Source organism: Ctenopharyngodon idella, chromosome 22, assembly GCF_019924925.1.
Source record: "Ctenopharyngodon idella isolate HZGC_01 chromosome 22, HZGC01, whole genome shotgun sequence".
Taxonomy (NCBI): domain Eukaryota; kingdom Metazoa; phylum Chordata; class Actinopteri; order Cypriniformes; family Xenocyprididae; genus Ctenopharyngodon; species Ctenopharyngodon idella.
This window is the reverse complement of record NC_067241.1, coordinates 9,306,579-9,316,941: the sequence shown is the minus strand read 5'-3', so window position 1 is coordinate 9,316,941 and position 10,363 is coordinate 9,306,579. Positions and strand designations below refer to the sequence as shown.

The 10,363-nt window shown below is 36.1% G+C and overlaps 1 protein-coding gene across 3 annotated transcripts; it reads left to right on the top strand.

The window, feature by feature from the left end:
• The first annotated feature begins 2,706 nt into the window (after positions 1 to 2,706).
• LOC127505030 (calcium-independent phospholipase A2-gamma-like) lies at positions 2,707 to 10,249 on the top strand. 3 transcript variants are annotated; one of them, XM_051880279.1, is made up of 10 exons: positions 2,707 to 3,206; positions 4,604 to 5,859; positions 6,363 to 6,512; positions 6,606 to 6,763; positions 6,984 to 7,078; positions 8,212 to 8,383; positions 8,458 to 8,515; positions 8,600 to 8,794; positions 8,881 to 9,076; positions 9,644 to 10,249. In XM_051880279.1, the coding sequence occupies exons 2-10, from the start codon at positions 4,765 to 4,767 to the stop codon at positions 9,904 to 9,906; spliced, it is 2,382 nt and encodes a 793-aa protein (XP_051736239.1). In that variant the 5' UTR covers positions 2,707 to 3,206; positions 4,604 to 4,764; the 3' UTR covers positions 9,907 to 10,249. The 3 variants fall into 3 exon arrangements, 2 of the variants coding, with proteins under 2 accessions (XP_051736239.1, XP_051736238.1); XM_051880278.1 differs by having other exon boundaries at positions 4,604 to 6,063; XR_007927541.1 differs by lacking the exons at positions 8,458 to 8,515; positions 8,600 to 8,794; positions 8,881 to 9,076; positions 9,644 to 10,249 and having other exon boundaries at positions 4,604 to 6,063; positions 6,984 to 7,837; positions 8,212 to 8,351.
• The last annotated feature ends 114 nt before the right edge of the window (positions 10,250 to 10,363 follow it).

Genomic DNA, 10,363 nt, shown 5'->3' with positions numbered 1-10,363 from the left:
TTTATTTTGTTGTATTTTGTGTATTTTATACTACTGATGGAAATTATTTTCATTGTGTGGGGAATTTGTCTAGAAAAGCTTAAAACATTAATTGCATAGAGTAAAGGGAAGTAAAGATATGAACTAGCTCCTATCTCTGAGGATGGATCTTTTTAAATTTGTAAACACATTACATTTAAAATAAAGATTATGATGTCCATTCGAGGCTGTCCAAAATAGAAACCTTATTTATTGCATGTTCCCACCAAATGTGAAGTTTCGAGCCATATGGCTCTTCATCGGGCGTTAAGGGCTGGTTTCCCGTACATAGATTAAGCCTAGTCCTAGACTTAAATGGCCTTTTAAACCAGATTAACAAAAATCTGCTTTTTCTGTCATGGTTCTAAATAGTCCTAGACTTGGTCTAGTCCAGAGTTTAATAAGATGATTTCCTGGAGGAAGACTAGAACTACTCCAGATCTAAATTGTGGCTTAAATTAAACCTACCAGGAGACTTAAGATTAATGTTGTGATTAAAGAAAATGCATGGATTACTTGGAGTATGTCATTGAAGATATATATCAATATGTGTGGTGTTCTTTGAAACAACATTAATCTGAAGTTAAACCTGCCTCATGGTAAATTTAATTTAAGCCTTAGTTTAGTTCTGGAGTAGCTCTAGTCTTCCTCCAGGAAATCATGGTCATCCTATATGTTCTCCAAAGGTTTTTGGCTCTCAATTATATACCTGTCAGTAATTCATCAAACTGGTCAGTATTTTTATTTGCAGGTCCTCCGCCAGTCTTAAACCTCTCTCCTTGGGTGTTTTTCTCTCTCTCTTTTTGGTTTATTCTTATATTCTTCCATAACACCTGTATTGAATAACTACTGTAATGTCAACCCATAGACTTCACAAAACAGTAAGGTAATAAAGCTGGTGAATCAATATTACATGAAGTTGTTGTATTGTTCTTGTAGATGTTCATTTGCATTGAATTAATTACAAATTTCGAGGTATTCCTTCTCTTTGATTCCACAGCTGATGTTTGCTTTGAAATAGTTTTCTTTTGTTCAGTAATGTTTTTTTTTTGTTTGTTTTCCTTGGATTTGCTTGTCAATTCCATGCAATTTTAAGCTTTTCTTGGTACATTCCATGTTTTATAGGCAACCTCAGTCATGCTAGTTCAGATTAGCACTGCTGGTTTTAATCTTGTTTATTTTATTTCAAGACTCCATAGTCCATGTGTTAGTAATCTGTATTTAATCTGTGTTCAGAAAGCCATTGTTTAAAGTAACTAGTCTAGATTAAGGTCTAATTTAGACCCTGTCCAGGAAACCGCCACTAAATGTATACAATATTTTTATTAAGTGTGACATAAGGTCAGGATTATTTTAGTCTTGGTGTAATAAAATCCATCTCTGAAATTTAGTTTGAGATTTAAAAAGTACAGCATGAGGGACTTTTACTTTGGAAAAGCAACATGAACAGTCGCAGTCGGTGATGATCTCACGTGTGTACTGGCGTTTGTTGGATATGGAAGATCAAATTTCCACAATTACCTTTACACACTGCAATGAATATTAAATCATATCCAACACATGCTTGCAAATACTAGTTAAAGAGAAAAAAAATCGTGTCTTAATGCGTTATTTAAGTGTGTTGTGTAAGTTCTTGGCGAATCAGCTGACAGGCATAGTATCCGGTCAGGTCAAATCATAAAGTGCATTAAGATTTCAAATGGTGCGTTCTCTCACTCAAATCCATTTATAAGACTGAAATGGCTGCCAGGATAGCTTTAGTTGGAGCTTTACGTAATATCGGTTCCAGGACGAGTGTCGTTAGTTCACAGCGACTGCTTTGCACTCAGGACAGAGGACGAGGATCATCTGACATTGTAAGGGTGAGAAGAACTCACTTCTTTCTTGGATCATTAATCTCACTATAGTTTAGCAATGACCATAGTTTATGTTCTTAAGCCCACTATAGCCTAATAAACGTTTTACTGCAGGTCATGCTCGCATATATAGGCTTGAATTGTACGCATTTGTCACTGCGTGGACTAGTCAAGAATGAAGATGTCAAAAACTAGAGATATGCCCACCCAGGCATCACTAACTGTGTATTAAGTATTCGTTTTGTGTCATAGGTACTGTATGATGGAGAATGCCCAATATGTGTTAAAGAAATCAGCTTTCTTCAGTTTCTTCAGAGAAACAGAGCAGATAAAGTAGATTTTGTGGACATTTCACTGCCAGAATATGATGGCACAAAATATGGAGTCAGTTATGAGATGGCAATGGAGGAAATGACAGTGATTGATACGAATAACAAGGTGAGTTTTCCACTTTTATCATGTGAAAAATCTAAATAGCACTGAGTTTTAAAAGTATTTTATGCATTTTTGTGTTTTCCTCAATCTAAAACGTTATGAAACATTTATATGGTGTTTAAATTCAATACATTTCACAATACCTGATCAATTATGTTATTAATTATTCCTCATTGCTGCTGTTTGTTCTGAGGGCAGGTTCATCGTGGTGTGCCAGCTTTTACAGTCATGTACAGTGCTGTGGGTTTGGGTTGGCTTGGATGGGTCATCTCTTTCCCACTGTTCAGGCCGGTAATGGATCGCGCCTATGGGGTGTTTGCAAGAAACAGACTGAAGTGGACCGGCAGAGAGGGCTGCATCACTGGACGCTGTGATAAAAAAGAGACATAAGGGTCAGAGCACTTTAAAATGGACTCCATGAAATATCATCAAGTCAATGGATGTATTGTTAGTAATTGTTACTGTAAAGTTTACTTTTTTGCATCTATTATTTAAAAGAGTCTGAATATAACTGTTATATCCATATGTGCTTAGAATAAATTATATTTTATTAAGATCTATTACTAAACTTTGAAAAACAATGTGATATCTGTATATACAATAAATTACTCATACTGAGTGTTGACATTTTGAACAACTCTGAGGGTACGTTTTCTAAATTTAGACACCTCCTGACAAGTCATCAACTGTTGGGATGTGGTAGGACAGGGGTTTGGTCAGCACTCCTTTAAACCGACCAATGGGATTTGACCCTCAGAGTAAGGCGGGATTAAAAACCACAACAGAAACAAGTGTAAACACTGCAGGAAGTAATCGAAGCAATATATGTGTTTTGGAAGGAAAGTGAGTGTTTATTTATCCCCTTGATGTCAAGTTCAGCAGAAGAGAGAGCGAAAGGTAAGACAAAAGACAAAGTATCTTTAGTTTATTTGCTAGGGCTTCAAGACCTACAAGTCACCCTCAAGGTTAATCTGGTTTGTTGAATTGGACTTGACCTTCTGTCTTGGTGAAGAATATAAAATGCTTTTTATGATGACTACACTTACAGAATAGTCACAATAATCACAAGTCAGTTAATAAAAATTTTCATGTTGGTTCACAGTGCATTCATGTTAACAGATACATCTATTGACCTTAAAAATGTATTAGTAAATGTTAAAATTAACTAAGATTAAATTAAATGTTATAAAAGTATTGATCATTGTTAGTTCATGATAACTAGTGTAGTTAACAAATGAAACCTTTTAAAGTGTTACCTATATTAAAATATGTATTTTTACTTAATATTATCTATTATATTATGTATTTATAATGTATTCATTTCATTACTAGTGCAGTTCTAATTTATGAATATAGGTCTGGGAATAGATGCTAAATTTTGTGTAGCATTTCAATTCTAGTTGTTTATGGTATATACAGTATAAGGCCAGCCTTGTCACAATACATTAACAAACTGTTTATGTTCTACACCATTAACAAATTACACAAGAGAATGCAGTCATTTGGTTTACTGGTGACTATGTCTGGCATTTTAAATAGAGGACTTGTTGATTCCATGTGATTAAGCACATGGAAATTGACATATTGTGGAACTAAGTGTACACAATGTGATGCAAAGGCCTGTGCCAGTCCTCAGATCACTACAAAGACAAGTGGCATTTCTCTTCTGTCTGTCATGTGACATAAATATGTACTGGAGGTTCATGGAAGTACTAAACAGGCTATTTTTCTGACCTACTGTTGACACTTTGGTGTCCCGTTTCACAGTTCTAAGCATAGTCATCCTTTTCTTATTCACAGAATGGCTTATATATAGCATTCACTCTGCAAAACTCCTGAAGAGGTTGTTAAATTAAAGGCTTAATTGGAATTAGATAATTAAAACCACTGTTAAAAGATGCCGTATTTATGAATTGAATTGGCATTTTTGTCATTATTTTGTGCATGATCTATATTAGAAGATTCGCTTATGAATCATTATTTATAAATTAGAAACATAAGTACAGATTTTTAAAGGAGTTGAATATGGAGTATTTGCAGTGCCATAATAATAAAACGTCATTAAAAAATGTCAATAAATAAATTTTTTTTAGTCTATTGACATATTTGACCTCCATAATTGACCAGGAGGGGGCGTACAAACATAAATCAACACTATGAATTACATTATTTTGGTCATTATAGATTTTCCTGTTTGTAGAAATAAGTTCAAGAACTGAGTTTGTTCTTAAATATACACCACAAGGACAGATGATATGAATAAAAATTTGTATGTTTTTATGTTTGCTTGATAGTATTTTAGACATCCCATGATTCTGATTCTGCTGCCAAAGCTCATCCGGTCCTCATTCAGATCATCTGCTTGGACTCTGTTGGTACTTCACTGATGGGTTGGTATCTTGACAAAACACAGGTCACTTACCTGGGGTTAGGGCGGCTCTGGTAACTGTGCAAGATGAAATATATCCTCACAAACATCAGAAATGTGTCTCACCTTGTCAGGAGTATCTGCTCCTCACCTCAATCTACAAGGAGAATTCCTCTCAAATCTCATAGATCAATAAAAACTTTGAGACTTTTTGGAGCATCTAGCAGTAATATGAAATATAAGAATGGATCAGGCCTTCAAATGTACCATTTATACTCAACCTCCAGCAGAGGGACATTCAAAGCAGAAGCACCCATTGGAGTTTACCAGAAAAGCCGGACTACTTTTCGGCTGCACTTAATTGGACTAAGATTAGGAGAGTCTTTTAATCGTCTCTCCCGACACATTAACTTGTATTTTAAGCAGAAACAGGTCTCTGTGATAGATTATGGGCAGAATGAGTTGATACCTGCAGTGCAAGAACCACTTACCAGAATACAGAGACGAGTTCAGAGAGAGAGACGCTCTGGAGAGTCCAGAGATTTTATAGGGATGCCTTCCATTGAGCAGGTCCATCAAACATCCTCAAATCAGCCTTTGACCTCGGCCTATCCTGGACTACAGCTGTTCCACATCAGCTCCTTGGCAAACAGATTTGGGGAGACTTACAGCTATGTGGCCAGTCACATTAACTCTGTATTCTCTCGAAATCCAGCAAAGCAAATCCATGTGGAGGTATCACCAGATGATGGGTTCAGAAGGTCTAGAAGCAGAAAGCGAAGAGTTATGGGTAATAAAAGTGTTCTTTGTAGGGAAACTGAGCAAGCTCAGCGAAACATTAGTTTGGGTACAAGACCAGAGATTGATCACAATGTATCTAGTTCCTGGGAGGAAGGATACCTTCATTTTGCCAGACACATCAATCGATACTTTGGTGCAAAAGTAGCAGATACTGTTGAGGAATCATCTCAGTTGTCACATACTGAGACAAACATCCTGAAGACTTCAGTCTCACTTGACCCTCTAAACAAAACTAAAGACCCTACTTCACTTCTTCAGCCTAAATCCCCAGGCTTGTTCCACATGAGCAGCCTCACCACACGCTTTGGGGAAAATTACACTTACATGGCCAACCACATTAATCGGTACTTCAAAGGATCTGCAGCTTCGGAGAATGAGGAGGTGGGTGGAGAGCTATACACAGAACAATACAGAGGTTCATCTGAGCACATGGCGAGCCAGGAAAAACCAGTACCCTTCTTTGAGTGCCTGTTGAAACCCTCAACTTTACCTGGCTTTGTGGGCAGCTACCTAGGAATAAGTTCTAGCAGACGTAGTGACCATATAACTGTAACAAAGACCCCAGAGGAAATGCTGGATAAAACGGTGAGTCTTGCATGACCAGAAATCCTCATTTAATCAAACACCTCTACTCAACAGTCTAAACATCTGACACATATAGGCCTGGTTTCACAGACAGGGCTTAGACTAAGCCAGGATTAGGCCTTAGTTCGATTAGGGTATTTAAGTAGCTAATTTGATTTACTAGCAATTTCTGAGTGAAGATTGTTTTAAAGTAAATCTACTACACTTTTTTTTTAGTGTATCCTGTGTGAAAGCTTTTATTTTCTGCACTGTCAAGTTAATGTAATGGATTTGATTATAGTAGGAAAGATGTTTTCTAGGTTTTAAGGAGGAGAAAGGCAGATGAGATGACAAGAGTTCTACTGAACAGGCTGGAAGAGGCTAGCATACAGTCATCCATCACTTCTTGTGTGGAGGAACTGAACACTCATCTCATTCAGCACCCAGCATGCAAAGCTGTCGTGTGGCAGGTAATACAATACAACACTCAAATCCCTTAAAACCAAATATAGAACTCTGTATATAATTGTATAATTTCAATTAATTTCCTTGATGAAATCCAGGAAAAAGCAGCACTGCATCTCCTTAAACGACGCCGGATCTTTTGGATGAATGAAAAACTTCAAGAAGCCATTAGGGAAACTCTTGCTCTGATTGGTTATGTGGATCCAGTCAAAGGTTGTGGGATCAGAGTGCTTTCCATTGACGGAGGTGGAACCAAGTACGAAACACCACATTTAATCAACATGCTCTACAGTTTTTTTCCCTTTAAAATATGTGATCCAATATGTCTTCCAAAAAAGCTTTTTAGGGATACTGAACATCTGTGAGCAATTTTATGGAGTATAACAATTATTAATGACAATTATTTTTGTCACTCATATAGAGAAATGTGTTTATGCCAACATGGCTTTTTCTTACAACTGTTTCTTGCATTACAGAGGGCTAGTTCCACTACATGTGCTAAAACAGCTGGAGGCTCAAACAGGAAAGCGAGTGTATCAACTTTTTGACTATATATGTGGAGTCAGTACAGGTAATAATGCACGACAAAGCCTTTATTCTCTAAGAAATACAGAACATATTTACACTACTGATCAAAAGTTTTTTTTTTTTTTCATTAAAGGGGTAGTTCACCCAAAAATGAAAATTCTGTCATCATTTACTTACCCTCAAGTTGTTCCAAACCTGTATGAATTTCTTTCTTCTGCTGAACACAAAGGAAAATATTTGGAAGAATGTTTGTAACCAAGTAATCTCACCCCCCACTTTTTTCCTACTATGGTAGTCAAATGGGGGCAAGATCTGCTTGGTTACAAACATTCTTCCAAATATCTTCAGTGACAGTAAAGACATTTATAATGTTACAGAAGATTACTATTTCAAATAAATGCTTGTTTTTTAAACTTCATCAAAGAATCCTGAAAACAAGTTTCCATTTATATATTAAGTAGCACAACTGTTAAATATAAATGTTAAATGTTTCTTGAGCAGCAAATCAGCATATTAGAACGATTTCTCAAGGATCATGTGACACTAAAGACTGGAGTGTGCTAAAAGTCAATGGATCGGGCCTTCAAATGTACCATTGATAATGCTAAAAAAAATTCAGCTTTGACATCATAAGAATAAATTACATTTTAATATATATTTAAATAGAATTTTTTTTTTTTTAAATAGTAATATTATGACATATTTTTACATTTTTACTGTGTTTTTGATCAAATAAATGCAGCCTTGGTAAGTATAAGAGGCTTACCAACCTGAAACTTTGGACCAGCAGTGTACATATAATGTAAGTACTGACTATCTATATTATGTGTATTATTACATGGCTCTCTGAAATACTTGATTCTGATTGGTCAATCACAGCATTCTGAATTTATATTTTAATGTGTATGAGACCTCTATACTGTATAATTGTCCCAGGCAACAGATTTCCTACATTCTGTTAGTTTTAAGTATAATAAAATAATTTCAGCATTTTAATAAAACTAAAATCAGTATTTCATGTCTATTTATTTATTTATAAATTAATACAAGACTTCACTTCACATCGAGGCATATTGTCAGGATTCATATTGTGATAAGGATGAAATTTTATATTTTATATATATATATATATATACATATATAAATCTCTTTTTTATGTCTGTGTTTGATGTACAGGAGCAGTTTTGGCTTTCATGTTGGGTCTAGATCGTATCTCTTTAGATGAATGTGAAGAGATGTATCATCGTTTTGGGATGGACGTTTTTCGACAAAACCCCCTGGTTGGTACAGTGAAGATGGGCTGGACACACTCCTACTACAACACGGAAACATGGGAGATGATCTTAAGGTTGGATTTAAACACTCAGTGGAAGTAGAAAACTATACTGTATTAATGCCTGCTTAACTATATGTTCATCATAGAGAGAAGATGGGGGAGGAGATTTTAATTAAAACAGCAAGAAATGAGCTGAGCCCAAAGGTGAATCAAAAATACCATCTCTCTTTTTCAAATGTACTTTTAAAATCCAGATTTTCTTGATCTCCTGACTGCAGTTCTCTACAGGTGTCTGCTGTAAGTGCCGTAGTGAACTGGGGGAAAAGTCCGAAAGCATTTATCTTCCGCAACTATAACCATGCTCCAGGACGACTGAGCCGCTACGCCGGAGGATCAGGGTACCAGTTGTGGCAGGCTGTCCGAGCCTCATCTGCTGCTCCAGGATATTTCCAGGAGTTCCCTCTCCATGGTGACATACACCAGGTCAGAACAGCCAACTGTAGTCAGCTAGTAAATTTCAGGACTCAAAATATACTTGTATCCAGACCTTTTTCCATCTTTTTTCTCAGGATGGTGGTCTTATCCTCAATAACCCCTGTGCTCTGGCTGTCCATGAAAGCAAATTACTGTGGCCCAGTCAGCACTTCCAGTGTGTGCTGTCACTCGGAACTGGTCGGTATGACAACGCTAGAAGAGGGCCGGCAACCTCCACTAGTTTAAGAGCCAAAATCAGCAACCTGATCTGCAGTGCTACCGATACTGAGGGTTAGTCTGGTACCACTATGAGAATAATTTTACTCTTATTAATATTACAGAGAATCATTTTACAATTATTAATTGTGCAAAATATACAATTTACAATTATTTAATAATTAAAAAAGTTCTCTTTTGTGGTTAGTCTAATGCTGGGTTAAAAACAACCTAAGTTGGGTTGAAAATGGACAAACCCAGCGGTTGGGTTAAATGTTTGCCAAACATGCTGGGCAGTTTTATATAACCCAACTATTGTTTAAAAATGATTATACGGCTGCCTTAAAATGAACCCAAAATAGGTTGGAAATTAAAAATCAGACACATAATTACTAAAGGCAACAATAATAATCAAAAGGTAAACAATTATTAATAAGCAATTTAATAAATGTTTATTGTTTAATTATTATTCATTACACTTATTAATAAATGTTCATCTATTAAACATATTAGTAAATGTTAATTCCCAACGTACTTTGGGTTCATTTTAAGCAAGCAATACAGTCATTTTTAAACAATAGTTGAGTTAAATAAAACTACCCAGCAGGTTGGGCAATCATTTGTTTATATTGCCATGTTTAGGTGTTCACACTCTATTGGGTGACCTCTTATCACCGAACGTGTATTTTCGCTTTAACCCGATGCTGAGTTCCAACGTGACACTGGATGAAAGCAGGCCTGGAGTGCTTCAACAGCTGCAGAAAGACACACAGCTGTACTTGGACCGGAACCAACCCAAACTGGAACGTCTGTGCGAAGTGCTGATGGCAGAGCGCACAGCAATATGGAAAACACGGGACTGGATCGGTGGGAAAGCGTGGGAGCTGCAGCAGCGCTGGGCTTGAGTGGACAGTGCTGACGAGTAATCAGTTGAATGTATGCATATGTCTGGATGAAAACTAATTACAAGAGCATCACAAAATTTATTTTGAAGGGCATTGTTAACATTGTTAGAGAAGTTACAAATCAAATCAGTATTTCATGTCCATTTTCATGTCCAAATATGCAGCCGTGTACACAGCCATGCATGTACTGAGCACTTCTGCCATGAAACCATTACATATGCAAATGTAAATTCTGTATGAATGTCAATATTTATAGACTGATGTATTTATTTCTTTATTCTGGTTTTACATTTTTCAGAGGTTTATGTAATTAAATTAAAAAATGTTCTTTTATTTGATCAAACTTTACTTCTGTATAATCATTAGTTTATTTCAATAGGATGAAAGCACATAACAAATAATGTAGAGTATCATGAAAAATTCAGGTGTTGTTAATATTTTACCCATACAGAAATAA

Coding starts and splice junctions, on each gene's coding strand:
- LOC127505030 (XM_051880278.1), top strand. CDS start 4,765: ATGAAATATATCCTCACAAACATCAGAAATGTGTCTCACCTTGTCAGG. Junction 8,384..8,457: donor ACATGGGAGATGATCTTAAG/GTTGGATTTAAA, acceptor TGTTCATCATAG/AGAGAAGATGGGGGAGGAGA. Junction 9,077..9,643: donor CAGTGCTACCGATACTGAGG/GTTAGTCTGGTA, acceptor TGCCATGTTTAG/GTGTTCACACTCTATTGGGT.